General features: G+C 49.1%; 1 protein-coding gene across 1 annotated transcript in view; it reads right to left on the bottom strand.

Annotated features, from left to right (window-relative positions):
* LRRC75A (leucine rich repeat containing 75A) overlaps window positions 1-20,473 on the bottom strand; it is a 233,548-nt gene that overhangs the window by 72,113 nt on the left and 140,962 nt on the right. The window contains exon 3 of the mRNA XM_006113077.5: window positions 15,138-15,250. Within this exon, the coding sequence (XP_006113139.3) occupies window positions 15,138-15,250 (113 nt within the window). The remainder of the gene's footprint in view (window positions 1-15,137; window positions 15,251-20,473) is intronic.

Raw genomic sequence — 20,473 nt, 5'->3', positions numbered from 1 at the left:
GCTCTTGAGTAGTAGAGATGGGACTTCTTGTTGCATCAAGTAGCAAAAAGGTCCATGGTAGGGTATCCCCAGGTCTCAAAAAGGCTGTGGGCTACTTTGTCGAGCAGGTCCCACTCATATTGTAAGTGAAAGGTCCTGCTCAGAGAATCAGCGATGGTGTTGCTCTTGCCTGGGAGGTATGCGACTGTGAATATAATTCCATGGCGGATAGCCCAATTCCAAAGGTGAATGGACTCTGCACAGAAGGATTGGGATCTGGCACCCCCCTGTCGGTTGATATAGTAGACCGTGCAGATATTGTCGGTAAGAATTTGCACTGTGACTCTGTGGATCCCATGCAGGAAATGTTTGCAGGCGTTGAACCCTGCCCATAACTCCAAGTTTATATGGAGGAGGGACTCATGATGTGACCATAGTCCCTGGACCTGGAGATGCCGCATATGCGTTCCCCAGCCAACCAGGGATGCATCCGCAGTGATCTGGACAGATGGTCTCTGAGCATGAAAGGGGACGCCCGCCAATGTATTGTTTGAATCGCGCCACCATATAAGGGAATCCCTCACGTGCCTGGGGACAACCATAAGTTTGCAAGTACTATGGATGCCTGGCTTATGGTCTGGCCCACGAAAGCTCATCACCTATTTAACCATCTTGTTAGTCTTTAAAGTGCTACACAGTCCTGGTTTTTGTGTTGGCTTGTAAATTGTGAGTACCCAATGCTGAAGGCACCGTAAGTGAAGTCGTGCATGGGGAACAACGTACGTGGCAGCCGCCATGTGCCCCAGGAGCTTCAGGCATGTAAGTATGAACATTCTGGGGGCAGTGAGCAGGATATTTCCTAGGTCTTGAATAATCTGGGACCTGTCAAGAGGTAGGTATGCAGCAGTGGCCCCGGAGTCCAGTATCACCGTGATGAACTCGAGAGACTGGGACGGGGTCAAGGAAGACTTTGGTACATTGACAATGAGGCCCAGAGCTTCAAATGTGTCCCTGGCTGTATTGATGGCAGCTCGCACCTCGTCTGCAGTAGGGGCCTTCAAGAGACCATCGTCCAGGTAAGGAAAAATTGTGATGCTGGTACGCTGGAGGTGGTGGCTATGACACTAGGGTTTTGTAGAATACTCTCAGCACTGCTGAGAGGCTGAACGGAAGCACCGTGTACTGATCATGATCGTCGCCGAGTGTGAAACGGAGGAATCTCCTGTGGGCCGGGTGCACAGTCACGTGGAAATACGCATCCTGGTGGTCGAGGGACGCGAACCAGTCCCCTTTGTTCAGTACTGGAATGATAGAGACTAACGTAACCATCTTGAATTTTTGTTTTCGTAGGTGACGATTGAGTTTGTGGAGATCCAGGATAGGCCTCAATTCTCTGGACTTCTTTTGCATGAGGAAGTACCGAGAATAGAAGCCTCTGCCTCTGAATTAATATGGACCCTCTCTACTGCCCTGATGGTAAGTAGACATGAGACCTCCTGCTGCAGCAGAGGCTCATGAGGGGGTCCCTGAAAAGGGATGGGAGCGGTGAGGTGGGAAGGGGCTGAGTGGAAAAGGGAATGGTGAGGCAGGATGTAATGATCTCCCTGACCCACTGGTCTGTAGTTATGGCAAACCAGCAGGGATGATATGGCCTCAAGCGATGGTGAAATAATTTGGTTACTTCAGGGGAAGCCTCCAGAAGAGGAATAGTGCACAGTCCCGCGACTGACATGTCAAACTTGCTGTCGGGATTGTTGCTGGTTCAATGTCTTGCTTGGTTGTTGACGTCGCCGTTGAGGCCGTTGTCTTTGCCTTGGTTGGTCATAAAATCTGAAGCGGGGTGCAGCATATGAAAATGGTCTTTGTCTGTTATAGGGACCGACTCTCTTGCATCTAAACGGTGGCGTATACATTCTGAACATCCTCAGGATGGTGCGAGAATCTTTCCTGGAATGGAAAACCTAGTCAGTGTTCTATGCAAATAAAAACCGACTATCAGAGGATAAGTCCTCCACTTTGGGCGGGAGGTCCTTGGGTACGGAAGCCAAGTGAAGCCAGGAAGCGTGGCGCATGACCACCGAGGTTGCTGTGGTCTGGGAGGCCGTGTCGGCGATATCCAGGGCAATTTGAAGTGCAGAGCGGGCTGCCGTGTAGCCCTCCTACACCATGGCCTTCAGGACTTGTTTCTTAGACTTAGGCAAATATTCTATAAGAGGGTATGTCTACACTACCACCCTAGTTCGAACTAGGGTGGTTAATGTAGGCGACCGGAGTTGCAAATGAAGCCCGGGATTTGAATTTCCCAGGCTTCATTTGCATATTGCCGGGCGCCGCCATTTTTAAATGTCCGCTAGTTCGGACTCCGTGCCCGCGGCTACACGCGGCATGGACTAGCTAGTTCGGATTAGGCTTCCTATTCCGAACTACCGGTACACCTCGTTCCACATACTCAGAGGAACCAACTTGGACTAATTGTCAAAATTGTGATTTGCAAGTTGGGCCGAGTAATTGGCCATCCTGAGGGTTGTTGTGACCAAAGAGTAAACTTTTCTGCCCAGCAGATCCAGCTGTTTTGCTTCCTTGTCAGGCGCTGTGTTCCTGCCTTGTGCTGGTTTTGACTTCTGTTGGGCCACATCCACAACAATGGAGTTGGGCTGGGGATGCGTGAAAAGAAACTTTGCATCCTTGGCATCAATGAAATATTTCTTATCGGTGCATTTGTTAGTTGGCAGCATGGAAGCTGGAGTCTGCCATATATCATTAGATATTTCTAGGATCGTTTCATCAAAGGGGAGAGCTAGCTTTGATTTATTTGATTGTTGCAAATTCGTCAGGACAGCATGTTGTTTTTGTGGCACGTCAGAGGTGCGTAAGTTCTGAGAATGGTCTACTCTTTTGAATAATTCTTGAAATTGTTTATAGTCGTCTACAGGGGAAGAGTTGCTGTGAAAGACTGCATTGTCTGGTGAGGAAGACGATTGATCAGTCGGAGAGCCCATATGCTGCTCTTCACAGGTGGGAGACTGATTATTATCCCTCTCATGTTGGGTGGGAGTTGAGTGGGCGTTGGAGGAGCTTGCCCGGGAGGTAAGATGTCTGAGTCCGAAGTTGTGGTGAGTGTGACTGAAGACGCTCTGGTGATACAGGTGGTGAACGGACCATGAGGCAGGAGTGTGAGCGCTCTCGGTAGTATATTGACTACCATGATGAAGCCCATTCGGGGAGCGGCGTGGAGAGTAGGAACTCGCACTCCTGTATCGAGAGTAGTGTGAGCATGGAGAGGACACTGGAGATCCTGTTTGTACCGTGTACCCATTTGCAACGGTGATCATGAGCGATACGAACAATGGTAGCGTAAAGGTGTGAGAGATCGCTGTGGGGACCTCCAATAGCGTCGTGAGGGTGATCTGTAGCACTTATGGTCATGTTTGTCGAAGTGACGGTAAAGTGAAGGAGAAGGCTCGGGGGAAAACACAGCCCTATTGGGGCTGGGTGATGGTGTGCACACACTGAGCTTTCTTCTGGGCTTTGGTCAGTACCTTGGCTCTTAGTAAAGGAGGAACCATGGGTACCGGACTAACCAGTACAGAGATCATGGAACTCGACTCTGACAGTTCCCAGCCGATGGATGGTGATCTGGGCATGGAGGTAGATGATGCCGGTGCTGGACTCAAGTCTCATGGCATGGGCGGTGCAGCAACAAGCTTCAGTGCTGAATAAGAGGATGTCGGATGTTGCTCAATCGGTGCCGCTTCAGTTGTTGGTGCCATTTCGGCTCTCGGCGTCATTGGTGGTGCCGCATCAGCCCTTGGCACCGCTCTCGGTGCTGGCTCGGGTCTCGGCGCCGCTGACAGTGCCATCTCAGCCCTCGGCGCCGCTCTTGGTGCTGGCGTGGCTCTCGGTGCCAGCTCAGCCCCCGGAGCAGCTAACGGTGCGCACGCATAAGTACCCTCAGTGCCTTCAGCTCTCAGTGCCATTCTCAGTGCCGCTTGGCTTCATGGTGCCGCTGTCGCCATGCACTCACGACGTCGGCACCAACATAGAGGAAATCGCGGGGCTAAGTGCCGAAGTACTGTGGGCCTTGAATGACTTCCCCTCAGAGTGCCTAGGCAGCAGCCCCGATGTGCTCGGTGCATCTCCCGCACTTACACTCCAAGGTGGAGAGGAGCTCTTCCCTTCATGGGACTTATGCACCACCGGAGCATCCATTTGTTGTCCCGTAGATGGCGGGTGAAGCGCTTTGTTAAAGAGCAGCATTTTAAGCTGCATCTCCCTGTTCCGCCTGGTATGGGCAGTTAGCTTGGAACAATGGGTGCACTTTTGGGGATATGCCCTTCTCCCAAGCACCATATGCATTGGGAATGGCTGTCTGATGCTGGCATGGCATCTCCACATGATGCGCATTTCTTAAAGCCGGGCATGGTGGTTAAGGAACGTCCGTCAGACTAAGTCTAAGAGGGCCTGCGTACTAACAGGGAACTATATACAACGGCTCTCTCTATATAAAAAGATTTGTTTTTAAACTACACTAACTAAGTAGAAACTGTAAAACTAACTATAACTATGAGGTAGGGGCTAAACTGGGATGAAAAGATATATGCTAAATGTTATTCTCGGTTTCTCCTCTGGGCGGAGGTAGGAGCTCATCCCAACTCCGTCTGCGACCGTGGATGGTTAGGAGGAACTGGTAGGACGGACCGTGCGACGCAGAAAAGGCGCGAACGACGCGAGATGGCTTCTGCGCATGTGCAGTCCACCAGGGGCTACTGCTAGAGAAAACTCTCTGGTCTGCGGCACCGGGACAAGCCCGACACCTTCAGTGGAGCACCCACGGGGACACAACTTGAAGAAGAACCAAAAATTCCTTTGTCCCACTTTGAAATTCCTACCTGCATTTTTATCGGCTGCCTGCTACCTGGCTAGGTACAGTTAACTCCTTAATCCCCAGGCTGCTGGCTAACCCATGACAGGGGCCCAGAACTGGACACAGAACTGGATGTGGCCTCACCAGAGTCGAATAAAGGGGAATGATCACTTCTCTAGATCTGCTGGCAATGCTCCTCCTAATGCATCCTAATATGTCATTAGCCTTCTTGGCTGCAAGGGCACACTGTTGATTCATATCCAGCTTCTTATTCACTGTAATTCCCAGGCCCTTTTCTGCAGAACTGCTACTTAGCTGGTTGGTCCCCAGCCTGTACCAATGCTTGGGATTCTTCCATCCCAAGTGCAGGACTCTGCACCTGTCCTTGTTGAACCTCATCAGATTTCTTTTGGCCCAATCCTCTAATCTGTCCAGGTCACTCATGCAGTATAGCAATACTGAGATCCCCAATATCTGGGCATGGCCCCTTAGAATCCGAGGGCTGGAAAAGACCTCAGGAGTTATTGAGTCCAGCCCCCTGCCCAAGGCAGGACCAATCCCAACTAAATCATCCCAGCCAGGGCTGTGCCGAGCCTTGGCTTTAACTTCCTGGGTGCCTTTCAAGATTTCATTCAACTCGTTTTCCCAGATATTCAAGGAGAATACAGAAAAAGGTGTTTTCTAGTGGTGAGATCAGGGAATGGACTCCCAGATCCCTGGTTTCGATTCCCCGTTCTGATCCTAACGTGCTGGCTGACCTTGGAAAGGTCGTTTTCTCCATGTGTCAATTTCCCCATCTGGACTAAAGGTAGCACCTATCTCTCTGTGATCATGACTGATTTATGAAAAGTGTTAGTCTTTTTCACCATTAGGGAGGCTGTGTTGCCTAGTGGACAGAAGACTGGACTGCTACTGCAGAAACTGGGGCTCTACTCCTGGCTCTGTGACTGGCTGCCTGGGGGACTCTGGACAAGTCACCTCATTTTAGTTCCCCCATCTGTGAAATGAACTCATGATCTGGATCTCCTCTGTAAAGCACTCTGGGACTTATGGATAAGACACTGTATTAAGAGGCAGGCATTATTGTTAATAATGCCCCGCAGTGATAGCAATTTTTACTGTACCTGGTCAGTTTTGAACACCAATGGGAAACAAATTCTCCCTCCTGCCTCCACTCACCATGGGTAGTACAATGCTTCCCATCCCAGATGCGTTGGGATGCCCATCTATGACAACATGGAAACCACTCTTCTGAATAGCTCCTCGGGGAAAGAGAAACCATCATGGCAGAGAAAGGTGAAAACTTTACACACATCGCAAGGGATGCTGGCTCCTGGCAGAAACAAATGGATCTTTCCCTTGTTCCATTTGTACAACAGACCCATTGAATCAATCAACACCAGGGAGTACAATCCTTTACTTTCATATGACCATCAAAACAGGCTGTTTGTTTGCTAACTGCTGTGACAGAGCCAGGGTATGTTTTTGTAATAATGTATATGCTATTGGATTGTCATTGGAACACAAGGAGAACACGCACAGCACAATGACACATTCTCCCACATCTTTTCCTTTAAGAAACAATGGAGTATTTGCATCATTTGCATCTTGCCGGGCGCCGCCATTTTAAAATCCCCGTTAGTGCGGACTCCGTGCTCGTGGCTACACGCGGCACGGAGTAGGTAGTTCGAATTAGGCTTTCTAATTCGAACTACCGTTACACCTCGTGGTGTAGAAAGCCTAATTCGAACTACCTACTCCGTGCCACGTGTAGCCGCGGGCACGGAGTCCGCACTACCGGGGATTTTAAAATGGCGGCGCCCGGCAAGATGCAAATGAAGCCCGGGATATTTAAATCCCAGGCTTCATTTGCAACTTCGATTGCCTACATTAGCCACCCTAGTTCGAACTAGGGTGGTAGCGTAGACATACCCCCAGAGACTAAGATTTCATAAATCAAATATCTCAAGGAGGGCCATTTCTAATTAGCAAATTAGGCGATAAAATTCCTTTGGGAAGATGTTGCACCATGACACATAAGGGTTCAACAGAGATTGCAAAAAGGACTAAAGAACAGAGGGAAATACGTCAGGGGCTTTGCTGAGAAAGAGAGGGGAGTGTTTATAAATTCCAGAGTCACATGATTATTGTTTGCGCAAGACTCGGCAAGAAGGTGAAAAGAAATGTAGCCAAACAGGACACAGCGTGATAAGCACAAAGAACAGGAAACAAGCTAGCTACTCCAACAGGCCTGCATATTTTATTTATTGTTCAACTTCATCTTGGGATCCGGAGTCCACCCAGAGCTCCACTCCTATTCCACAAGAGACCAAAAGTTTCATTACTCCACTATAATAACGTTAATTAACCTAAAAAAATATTTATGCAAATACAGGTTCTCAAGCCCCCATTTCTTTCTCATTTGGAGCCAACTGCTAATTAAGTGGAAGTGCAACAAAGTGAGGAATTGTAGGATTGTGGGTGGTGGCAGACGGGAAATAGATGCCATAAATTCAATGTCAGAGAATTATTGGGACCATCTAGTATGAGTTGCGAGGAGGAGGGAGAGAGGAATACTGCTCCTCAGTGCTTTATAGGTTTAATAATGAAAGGCTCACAGACCCCAACCATCTCAAAGCGCATTGCTGTACACACAGGTATATTAAATCATTCTGCATCATGGTTCCCCGAAAGATTAAGTCAATGTACACAGAAGTGTATGGATCATTTCACCCAGCCATGCAACACTGTAGTGGTTTAACAGCAAGACTGCACTGTAGAATAGAAAACCATTCGACCCAGTCAAAAGCAGAAGGGGAATCTAACTGAGTCACACAGCAGAAGGGTTCTCACCTCTGCTCTGATGAGAAAGGGCCAAGGGTTCTTTTATTACTGCAGCCAGGCTGGGCCCCATGTGTAAGCTTTTCTCTGTGCGATAGGATGCGTACCTCACCCAGTAATGCCTCAAGTATGTGGCCCTAACTGGACTTACGGATACATTCTAGCCCTTCGCCATTATCAGTCGAAAACCTCAACTATTTCTCTCCTCTTTCAAAGGAGAAATCAGAGTGTTAACACATAGCTCTGAGCTAAAGCCAATTAAAATCTCTGGGAAAAAACAAACACACACAGGGAGCTGATAATTAAAGACAGCAAACTGGTGATTAGAGACAGAATGGCACAAAACTAACTTTGTAAAATCTGTTTTGGAGGGTTTCTTAAGACTCTTCAGCCCTGACGAGTTCCCCATCACCACAGCGGTACAGTTTCAATTACATCCTAATAGGATGACAAGAGGTGGTCATTTCCTACTTTAATTAGAAAAAAAATAGGGTAAACCAACAACCGAGCTCCTCTATTTACCACTCTGCACCATGTGCTAAGAACCCCCAATGGGATGTGACATGCAATATACAACTCGATCGGATGTCCCTGCCCTGTTCTTTCATTAAACCAGCAGAACAGAACTCGGAGCATTTAATATGCACATCAGCCACCATTTTGCTGGTCTATTTGCTAATACAAATCAGTCTAATTTTTAATAACACACTATGGGTAAAAATCCTAGAATAACAGTCACGTGAAACTGCAGTTATTCTGTTCCCAATCTGAGCCATTTCTAGAGCATTTGTTACTCGATTGCCTAAAGACAGGGTGGTCTAGTGATTAGGGTGGAAGGACAAATCTCAGAGGCATGGATTCTAATGCTGGCTATGCAACTGATGTGCTATTTGGCTGCAGGTAAGTCATTTAATCTCCTTCTGTTTGCTTCCTCTTCTGCTCCTTGTCTGTAAGCTCTTTGGAACAGGGTCTCTTACTGTTCATGTATACTGCTCCTATTACAATGGAGACACATGGGGCTCTGAATTGGTATCATGTAACACTGATTATAGCTCTGACCTCTTGTAGCTACTGCCATCTTCCTTTTCTTTAAAAAATAAAACCCAAACACGCATCAAACATAGTGCCAAGTAAGACAAAGGAAGTAACACTGCCAATCAATACCACACGGCACTGCCAATCAATACCACACGGCACTGCCAATCAACTAGGATGGAGGTCAAGGCAAAGATCTAACACATGAAAGACTTTTTTGGCCTCTTCTTGGACCTGCTTTTTGCGATCACTGTGCAGCACAACAGCTCACCAGGGCTGTGTCTACACTGGCATGAATTTCCGGAACTGCTTAAAATGGAATACTATTCCGTTTTCAGTTTTTCCGGAAAAGGAGCGTCTACATTGGCAGGCTGCTTTTCCGGAAAAGCCCTTTTTCCGGAAAAGCGTCTGTGGCCATTGTAGACACGCTTTTCCGGAAAAGAGCCCTGATCGCTATTTTCGCGATCGGGGCTTTTTTCCGGAAAAGACTACTGGGCTGTCTACACTGGCCCTTTTCCGGAATAGTGTTCCGGAATAAGGACTTATGCCCGAGCGGGAGCAGAATAGTTTTTCCGGAATAGTAGAGCATCGTTGCTTTTCCGGAAATTCAAGGGCCAGTGTAGACAGCTCGCAGCTTATTCCGGAAAAGCGGCTGATTTTCTGGAATAAGTGGCCCAGTGTAGACACAGCCCAGAAGTTCATCCCCTGGGCAGGGACAGAACTCAGATCATCCTGCTCCAAGAGTGCAGGAGCTCAGAGAGAATTGATTATCTGCCGATGACAACCCTGGTCTCCTTCCACAGCTGAAGTTGGGTCGGTAATAGACATTACTTCACGCCTCACTGACCTTGTCTCCCTAGAAGCCTGGCACCAACCCAGCTACAACCACAATGCAAACAGCTGGTTATGTCAAAGTTGCTCATAGGCCTTGCCCATCACCACCTCTCTGAGAGAGAATTAGTAATGCCAAGAGTTTCTATGGCTGAATCTTTTACTACTCACCCCCTGCTACTTTGCATAGGCAGCATGGAAGCAGTACTCTGCATGCAGTGCAAGACAGACATGTGCCATTCATGTCAGTATCTGTCAATACAATACAAATAAGGGACCTGCCACACAGACCTGCGAGGCCAGGGTCCTATTGGAGGAAGGTGCTCTCCAAGTTACAATGCTAGCCAGGGAGGCCAACAGACTTGCCGGGCCCCTGAGCAAAGTGTGTTTGTGTGTGGGGAAGGGCTGACTGCATGCTTCCAGAAGAGGCACAGCCTTAGGCAGAAAGGGCTGTGTTGGAACACTCAGTCCCCAGAGCACCTCATCCCACCAGCCAGGCCTTAGCACTGCCCAGATCACACCACATGCCCTCCCACCAGCCACCCTTCAGAGGAGCCCAGAGTGCGAGGTGTGGGGCTCCAGAAGCGATTCAAAGGGCCCAGTGCAGAAGCAGTACTGGTGACTGGGAGCCCCAGGTCCTTTTGAATCCCTGAGTCTCATGGCAACAGCTCCCTTTGCCCATCCAGTCAGTAGGCCTGCACCTCTGTCCCCTGTGTGTGCACCCTCTTAGGCCCTGGCCTCTCCTGGGCAGAACACTACAGTTCTCCTGCTTACATAGAATCACAGAATCACAGAACCATAGAGCTGGAAGAGACCTTAGAAGGCCATCAAGTCCAGCCCCCTGCCGAAGGCAGGACCAATCCCAACTAAATCAACCCAGCCAGGGCTTTGTCAAGCTAAGACTTAAACACCTCTAGGGATGGAGACTCCACCAGTTCCCTAGGTAACCCATTCCAGTGCTTCACCACCCGCCTAGGGAAATAGTTTTTCCTAATATCCAACCTGGACCTCTCCCACCACAACTTGAGACCATTGCTCCTTGTTCTGCCATCTGTCACTACTGAGAACAGCCTTTCTCCAGCCTCTTTGGAACCTCCCTTCAGGAACTTGAAGGCTACTATCAACTTCCCCCTCACTCTTCGCTTCTGCAGACTAAACAGACCCAAGTCCCTCAGCCTCTCCTCATAGGTCATATGCTCCAGCCCCCTAATCATTTTGGTCGCCTTCCTCTGGACCCTCTCCAATGCATCCACATCCTTCCTGTAATTGGGGGCCCAGAACCGGACACAATACTCCAGATGTTGCCTCACCAGAGCCGAGTAAAGAGGAATAATCACATCTCTGGATCAACTGGCAATGTTCCTCTTAATGCAACCTAATATGCCATTATTCTTCTTGGCTACAAGGGCACACTATTGACTCACATCCAGCTTCTCATCCACTGTAACCCCCAGGTCCATTTCTACAGAACTACTACTTAGCCAGTCGGTCCCCAGCCTGTAACAATACTTGGGATTCTTCCATCCCACGTGCAGGACTCTACACTTGTCCTTGTTGAACTTCATCAGATTTCTTGTGGCCCAATCCTCCAATTTGTCTAAGTCACTCTGGACTCTATCCTTGCCCTCCAGCGTATCAACCTCTCCCTCCTTAGTGTCATCTGCAAACTTGCTGAGGGTGCAATCCATCCCCTCATCCAGGTCATTAATAAAGATATTGAACAAAACCGGTCCCAGAACCGAACCTTGGGACACTCTGCTAGAAACCAACCGCCGTCCTGACATGGAGCCGTTGATCACTACCCGCTGGGCCCGGCCTTCTAGCCATCTTTCTATCCATCTTACCGTCCATTGAGATGACAGGTCGTCCGGGATTTCCAGTGCAGAGGAGGATCACGTATTGCTTTCCCCTTGTTTCTCAGCCACAGAAAGATGAGACAAATGGAAGAGGTAGCTTCACCTCTCCACATGAGTGAGCACAAACGAAAAGCAGAGAGCCCAATTCCCTTGCTAACAACTCACTGCGCATTGAATACATGATGGGCTGGGGCCTCCCCCATTGATGCCTGGAGGCTTAAATGAATAATTCAGCATGTGAAAAAAAAGTTGGCTCAAATATTTCCAAGGTCTAGTGCACTCTCCTGAAATTAATGTGTGTACATTAGGAAAATTAGGAAAACGTCTGGCTTCTAGCTGGTGGCTGCAGCAGGGGAACAGCTAACTTACCAGGGCTCCTGGAGCTCTGGCCCTACCAGGAAAACTGGAACATAAAGTCAGATTAAAACACATTTACCTTCATCCCACTTCCCAGCACTGTTCCCCAGTGTCCGTTTAATGGAATGGCTCTTGTAGCTGGAGGACCCATGCAGAGCAGCTGCCCTGGGACCTATACAGTTCATGTCCCAGCAGGGGGCACCACAAAGCAACAGCAGGGAACAGACAGCCAATTGCAGAAGCCCCTGGCTAAAGCTGCCCCTGGTGGAAGAGTTGCTGAAGCAGATGCGTGTGTTGGGCTGACAGGTGGGGCTTTGAACTGAGGCAGGAGATGGGTATAACTAACTTGAATACGTGGCAAAGAAAGAAACAAGCTCCTGACGGCCTGGAGGCAGGCCAGCTGACCTTACCGGAGACGCCATGTCAGCCATGCTGACCTTTGGGATTTCTGTCAATGCAGCCTTAGCACTGTGCTTCTGGAATACCCAGAAGGGGGACACACAGCAGTGAGACTGAGAGGGGGAGCCGTGTGTGGAGGGACCCCCCAATCCTGCACCCCGTCTCCAGCAAGATGAGACTCTGCCAGCCAGTAGAATAGAGAGAGTTTATTGCTTCTCCAGGATACAGTGCAGCATAGGTGTGATGTGGACATAAGGAGTCAGGGGCTGGTAGCTCTAGACCCCTTGGGGCAGGGGTGCCTAGGCCCCTCAACTCCCAGCACTCTGCTTAGTCTGTTCTTTTTATGGTTTTCCAGCCAAAAAACTGCCCAGTTCCCAGGCCCTGCCCCCCAGCCAGGTGGCTGTTTCTGCCTCCCTTCCTTTGTCTCTCCCCCTTGTTATCAGCTCAGGCTGGGACTAGGTGTCTGGGCCAATCCACATGTGGGTGAGTCAGTGGGAATCTCACATCACAGCATGGGGGAACCCTGGGTTACAGAGCAAACAGCCCCCCCCCCCACTACGTCACACCGTGTTTGTCTGCAAGTGAAAAAACATAAAAAACGAGGAATGGCCTGGCAGCAACAAAATATATAGATGGTATCATGAGCTTTGGTGGGCGCAACCCAATTCTTCAGATGACTGGATTGAGGGTTGCGCCCACAAAAGGCCATGTTATCATCTACGTCTCTAAGGTGCTGCAGGACCATTTGTTGTTTTCTAAGTTTTATTAGCCATGAGGCTGGTATTTTGAGGAGGTTAGGAGGTAATTAGATGTTTTCCACCCTTTCCTTTGAGCCATTTTTATCCCCTTTCTGCAGACCATCACAAAGCCAAGATGTCTCATAACAACCCAGTCACTGCAATTGTACACTGGGACTGCCTGGACAAATTCATTGGTGGAGTCTCTGAACATCCCATTACACTGATGGTGTAAACATCAGTTGTCAGCTAAGGATTTTTCCATCCGTGGAAGTTTCCTGTAGCCTCCCCTGACAATCAGTATAAATGGAGCAGGGGGAAGGGCTTAGAAAGAGAGAGGGTGTCACCCTCGTCTGCAAACTCTGATTTAATAAGAGTGAGATTTTCCAAGAATTAAGCACCAGTTCCCACTAAGCTTTCACTAGGAGCTGGGTACTTAAATCTCTTTCTAGCTTTTGAAACTCCCACCAGAAAGCCCTTCTTGCTAAATCCCCAGTGCAGCTGATCAATTCAGATATGTTACACTGGCTGGCCCGGCAGATGGAAGTCCCAGGAGGTCTGTCCAACTTTGCAAAGGTGAAAGTACACATCGGTATCACCACCATTAAACCTGCACTCCCCCAAGTCCCTGCGGAATGTGAACCAGGGCACACAAACAGGTGTATTGCAGCAGACACAGTGAATTCTCCAAGGACAGTTGAGAGCAGGTATCATCCCAGTGAGCAACGCCCAGCCAAGAGATAGTGATGACAGGGGAGGGTAAACGCTAGGCAGACTGCTGCATGGAGTTGGGTGAAACTCTCATGACTCTTGTGCTCCCTGCTCACAAATACTTTGGGTAAAACAAGTGCAGAGGCACATTTATGGGTACGTTGTGGGACATCTGAGTCAGTATGAGGCGACTATATTTCCTTATGTTGAATATGTTAAAATGACTTGCGCTCAAGTGAGTCCAGTGGCAATCAATCAGAAAGGAGCAGTACAAATGTTCCAGTTAACATCCAGCTGACTGAGCCCATGGAACTGCGTAGCTGGACTGCATCTGGCCCCCCTGGCGGCGCTCTCCATCCTCCTTGTCTGAACGGGTTCCCAGGACAGACCCACCTGGAGCCCGTCTTCCTGAGGCAACACATGGGAAGAGACACGGAGGAGCAGTTGGGATGGGGGCATAGCAGGAGAAGACACCATGAGAAGGAGCATGGAAAGGACCAATGGGTGGGTAGTAGAGGCAACAAGTCACCAGTCATCTGGCATCTGCTCACACTCACAAACCACCGCTGCTCGCAGCGCGCAGTCAGTACCGGCCAGAAACGGGCCAAGGGCCCTGTGGCCGACAGCTGGCACACACCAGAGGCTGTGCTGATAGACCAGCGGGGGAGCGGTGGGCCCCACGAGCTGCAGCTTTGCCCTCCCACCAGCTGTGCACATCCACCGCCATCGTCGGCTCTGGACCCCCCACTCACCACTGGGGCAGGTGGTAAGCTGGAACCCGGCCGGCAGCAGAACCCACCAGAACTGATGTGGGGGAGATAGAAATACGGGACAATTTGCTTGTTTTTAAGAAAAAGTACAGACACCTGCAGGAACGCTTAAATATGGGACTGTCCCTTTAAAAACAGGACGTCTGGTCACCCTGAGTCAGCATAATGCTCATCATGTTAACAAGGCCCTTATTCCTATGCTCCCCACTTAGGTCTCACTCTCATTCTAGTGTCTAGTGGCCAACACACCCCTGAGTGCAGGGTCAGGTTCCCATGAGTTCATCTGTTCCTCACTGTTTACCCAGGGTTTACAGGCGCAACACTCCATAACTGTGCCCCACAGAATCAAGCCCCTGGTCTGTAACCAAGGGGGACTGTCGTCATTTGCGAGGGAGAGAGTTTGGCTGTGTCCTGCAGAGCCCACTGACCAAAGCACTGCATTTCCCAGAAGTTAAAGATACCCCCAAGTACAGGAACCCTAAAGCCTGTGCCTAAAGGGATGGGCAAGTCAACACCCAGACACGGGCTCAGACATATCAGTAGTGCCAGGAGCACAGGAAATGTGGCGGAGATGATGAATACTTTTGATTCTGAGGAAACAAATCTCTGTTCCAGCGGCTTTTTACAGTGACCATCTCACGGACTGATCACCGCTGCAGAAGCAATTTCCTTCCACTCTGACCTAGAAGCGACACCAAAATGCCTAGAAGCACCCGGCGGGGAGAGGGAGAGTAAGCTGTCAAATAAGCTGACTCACCAGGACTGAGGCTTCCTCTTCATGATCCCTTGGCGTTTCCACTGCGAATGGGGGCTGAGGTGATAGGTCAGCTGCCTGCAGAGCTTCTCCATGGTCCCCAGTGAGTCTCCCTCCTGCACAGGCAAAGAGAAGGATGCCAGGTAGGTTATTTGTAGCAAAGCCACTCCATGCCATCTTTAGTAAGCGTCAAGTCCACTTGCAGTAGAGCAGAGCTACTTTGCCTCAGGAGTGGCTCACACAGGCGTGTCAAGTCAGCAAGCCCCATAGGGCTATAAAATCCAAGCAACCCCAGGAAAAAAAAGACTGTCAATCATTAAAATACCTCACCATGCATAACCAAATCACCGCCCTGTCCTGCACACAACAGAGCCACTGAGACTCTCAGGGTACGTCTAAACTACATGCCTCTGTCGGCAGAGGCATGTAGATTTGTTTGTTCAGCAAAGGCAAATGAAGCCGCGATTTAAATGATCGCGGCTTCATTTACATTTACATGGCTGCCGCGCTGAGCCGACAAACAGCCGATCAGCTGTTTGTCGGCTCAGCGTGGCAGCCATGTAAATGTAAATGAAGCCGCGATCATTTAAATCACGGCTTCATTTGCCTTTGCTGATCTGTCTAATCTACATGCCTCTTGCCGACAGAGACATGTAGTCTAGACACAGCCTCAGTTCCTCACAGGAGAGCCGCTCAGCTCAGCATAAAATCCACAAACACTGACTCCGCATGGCCTCTGTACCCAGTGCTAAAAGAATAGCTGCTTCACTGACTACCCAGTCTCCCAGCGTGTCTAATCTGTGTCTGGCTGTGAGCCTGCTGGGGCAAGGACCAACCCTGTGTCGCACGGCGTTCCCAACCCGGTCTCACTTCTTGACAAACCACTAGCCACCCCACTTTCTCCTCCAGTCATTATTGAATCCTCAGGCAGCATTCCAGTGGACAACCCATCATTGTGGATTTGGGGTTAGGATGCCTGGAGGCCACAGAGAATGAGGTGCCAGAAGAACGGCCATACTGGGTCATCTAGCCCCGTATCCTGTCTTCTGACAGTGGAAAGTGGCAGATGCCTCCGAGGGTCACCATCAAGTGATCCCTCTCCCAGCCTCTGGCAAACAGAAACTAGCAGCCATTGATGGGCCTCTCCTCCATGAACTTATCTACAACTTTTTGAGCCCTGTTATAGTCTTATTGTAGCTTCTAAATATCACAACGTATTCACTGATCAGACTGAACAACAATGGGAAAGATGGGGCAGTTAAATCCAAGGAGTGATTATCACTATGTCCCTCTGCTTAATTTTCCAGCACTGATCTATGGGCTTTTATGAGAAGACCAAGGAGACCTTGCCTTACGCTGCAGTAGGGCCGGAGCTACATTGAGTTCTAGGTAGTGCAGTAGGGCCGGAGCTACATTGAGTTCTAGGTAGTGCAGTAGTGCAGTAGGGCCGGAGCTACATTGAGTTCTAGGTAGTGCAGTAGGGCCGGAGCTACATTGAGTTCTAGGTAGTGCAGTAGTGCAGTAGGGCCGGAGCTACACTGAGTTCTAGGTAGTGCAGTAGTGCAGTAGGGCCGGAGCTACATTGAGTTCTAGGTAGTGCAGTAGTGCAGTAGGGCCAGAGCTACATTGAGTTCTAGGTAGTGCAGTAGTGCAGTAGGGCCGGAGCTACATTGAGTTCTAGGTAGTGCAGTAGTGCAGTAGGGCCGGAGCTACATTGAGTTCTAGGTAGTGCAGTAGGGCCGGAGCTACATTGAGTTCTAGGTAGTGCAGTAGTGCAGTAGGGCCGGAGCTACATTGAGTTCTAGGTAGTGCAGTAGTGCAGTAGGGCCAGAGCTACATTGAGTTCTAGGTAGTGCAGTAGTGCAGTAGGGCCGGAGCTACATTGAGTTCTAGGTAGTGCAGTAGTGCAGTAGGGCCGGAGCTACATTGAGTTCTAGGTAGTGCAGTAGTGCAGTAGGGCCGGAGCTACATTGAGTTCTAGGTAGTGCAGTAGGGCCGGAGCTACATTGAGTTCTAGGTTGTGCAGTAGTGCAGTAGGGCCGGAGCTACATTGAGTTCTAGGTAGTGCAGTAGGGCCGGAGCTACATTGAGTTCTAGGCTCCTCAATGCCATAAATATGACAACAAACTGGAAGGAATTCAGGGGGAAAAATAAAGGATTTAAGGCAGCGGTTCCCAACCTTTTCCAGATGGGGACCCATTTTGACAATTCAGAAAGACTTGGTGACCCAAGGCAATTCAAAAATGGGGGGAAGAGGGAGGGTAGAGCCACTTGGCAACCCTTTTGAAATGTAATGGCGACCCATATTTGGGTCCTGACCCATAGGTTGGAAAACCCTGGTTTAAGGGTTTGGAGCAACATATGACAAAAGATTAGTCACCCTGCATAGGAATAGTTCAGACCCGTGACAGCTTAGAGGAGAAGAGAGAACTCACCACATTCACAGGTGGTGTCAGAGAGAGGGTTTTGGTGTCTTCGACCATGGGATGCTTTTCTGGGCACAAGGATTGCTAGGAAGTGATGGGATCCACCTAACGAACAGAGGGAAGAACATCTCCACAGGAAGACTTGTAAACCTAGTGAGGAGGGCTTTAAAGTAGGTTCTTTGGGGGATAGTGACCTAAGCCCTGAGAAAACTTTAAAAAACAACCAGTGGCCTAGCAGCACCTTAAAGACTAACGAAACATGTAGATGGTATCATGAGCTTTTGTGGGTACAATCCACTTCTTCAGATGAGTGGAGTATTAAAAGTCCAATTCCAAAATAAATAGGGGATGGGGGGAGGGTGAGGGGGAGAGGAATAAGGAATGGAAAAAATAGTGAATTAGAATGTTCATGTTACATGAAGCTGATAGAGAAGGTGCAAATTGCTCTTAAGTTCCCATTTTGTTTGTTTTTTTAAGTCATTAGGAGTGTGCTAGCCAAGTAATGTCTTTATTCATACCTTTGTGATGGGCCCCAAACTTGTAAATGAAGTTAAGTGTATTTGGCTTATGGCACTGGCCTGAGACAACACAATGACTTTGAGATCCATTAATGAGTGCTAGGTTAAAGTGTTCTTCAACAGGTTTCTGTGTGTTGCCTTTTCAGATATCTGATTTGTATCTATTAAATCTTTCCCATAGAAACTGTCCACTTTGGCCAATATACATGGCAGAGGAGTATAGCTGGCATTTCATAGAGCAAAAGAACTGGAAGGGACCTTGAGAGGTCATTGAGTCCAGAACCCTGCAGTCACGGCAGAACCAAGCACTGTCTAAATCATCCCTGAGATTCCACAACACCCCATGGCAATTTATTCCAGTGTTTAACCATTCTGAGAGTTAGGAAGTTTTTTCTGATGTCCAACCTAAACCTCCCTTGCTGCAATTTAAGCCCACTACTTCTTGTCCTGTTCTCAGAGGCCAAGGAGAATAATTTTTCTCCCTCCTCCTTATAACACCCTTTTAGATATTTGAAAACCACTATCATGTCACCTCTCAGTCTTCTTTTTTCCAAACTAAAGTCTAGTTCTTTCAGTCTTCCCTCATAGGTCATGTTTTCTAGACCTTTAATCATTTTTCTTGTTCTTCTCTGAATCTTCTCCAACTTCTCCACAGCTTTCTTGAAATGTAGTGCCCAGAACAAGACACAAAACTGAGGCCTGATCAGCGCAGAGTAGAGCAGAGCGGAAGAATGACTTCTCATGTCTTGCTCACAACACTCCTATTAATACATCCCAGAATCATGTTTGCTATTTTTTGCAAGTGTCACACTGTTGACTCATGTTTAACTTGTCATCTACTATGACTCCTAAATCCTTTTCGGCAGTACTCCTTCCTAGAAAATCACTTCCCATTCTGTATGTGTGAAACGGATTGTTCCTTCCGAAGTGGAGCACTTTGCATTTGTCCTTATTAAACTTCATCCTGTTTACTCTAGTTTGTCCAGATCATTTTGAATTTTGACCCTCTTCTTCAAAACGCTGCAGTGTAGACATACCCTTAGTCTGCAGAAGAGAAGAGTGAAGGAGGATTTGCTAGCAGCCTTCAACTTCCTGAAGGGAGGTTCCAGAGAAGATGGAGTGAGGCTGTTCTCAGTAGTGACGGATGGCAGAACAAGGAGCAATGGTCCCAAGTTACAGTGGGGGAAGTCTAAGTTGGATATTATGAAAATCTATTTCCCTAGGCGGGTGGTGAAGCACTGGAATGGGTTCCCTAGGGAGGGGGTGGAATCTCCTTCCCTAGAGGTTGTTAAATCCCTTCTTGACAAAGCCCTGGCTGGGACTGAGTTGGGGTCTGGGCAGGGGGCTGGACTCGATGACCTCCTGGAGTCTTTTCCAACCTTATGATTCTATGATTCACCTGAAGGCTATAAATGCCAAGCTAGGAGAAGAATCATTTGGGGTGCCACAAAGGGCTGTAGCCAGTCTGTTAGACTCTACAACAAGATCCTAAACAGAGTTCTTACCCTTTTCCATTCTACAGTCCAACCTGGGCCCTCCTCCCACTTAGACCTGTAAGAAGGGCAGCGTGGTCCTGACACCTGGCCAAGACCCCCGGTTTGAGAGCCCTTGCCATGAGAAAAGCAGCAGAAGTAACACCACAAAAATAAAGGTATTTTTAAATGGACAGGACAAAGCACTTGGGAGCAGACAGTGGAAAAGGGAACAAGTCTCCAATAGCAGAGAGGCAGACTAGACGGTGTAACAGGCCTTCTCCTTCTGTTTGCTGTAGTTCTGCAAATAATATGCAGCCCAGCCGGGCACTTCACACATCTTGCATTAAACCGGAGTAGCTGTTAGAAGCAACTGCATGCTTTTAAGTAGGTGCTTACATTAAAAATGTAAGTCAGGAATTCATCACAGCAAGTGGCAAGAAGGAAACCTGATTGAAACATAGTACAGGCAGTCCCCAGGTTACATGGATCCGACTTACATCGGATCCCTACTTACAAACGGGGTGAGGCAACCCCGCACTAGCTGCTTCCCCCCAGCAGACCAGGGAGACGCGAAGATAGTGCCCCCCTCAGCAGACCAGGGAGACGCGGAGCTAGCACCCCCCCAGCAGACTAGGGAGACGCGAAGCTAGCACCCCCCCCCAGCAGACCAGGGAGACGCGGAGCTAGCACCCCCCCCCCAGCAGACCAGGGAGACGCGGAGCTAGCACCCCGCCCCCAGCAGACCAGGGAGACGCGGAGCTAGCACCCCCCCCAGCAGACCAGGGAGACGCAGAGCGGCTTTTCTCAGCAGACACCTCAGCTTGAGAATAAAGGAATGAGAGAAGTGAGGTGTGGGAGAATAAAACTGAGCTCTGGAGAAATGTTTGGCTAGAGTTTCTCCTACAATATGTACCAGTTCC

This window comes from Pelodiscus sinensis, chromosome 21, assembly GCF_052426305.1.
Source record: "Pelodiscus sinensis isolate ZL-2025 chromosome 21, ASM5242630v1, whole genome shotgun sequence".
Classification (NCBI taxonomy): Eukaryota; Metazoa; Chordata; order Testudines; family Trionychidae; genus Pelodiscus; species Pelodiscus sinensis.
The sequence above is the reverse complement of the archived record's forward strand: the minus strand, read 5'-3'. Positions and strand labels throughout refer to the sequence as shown.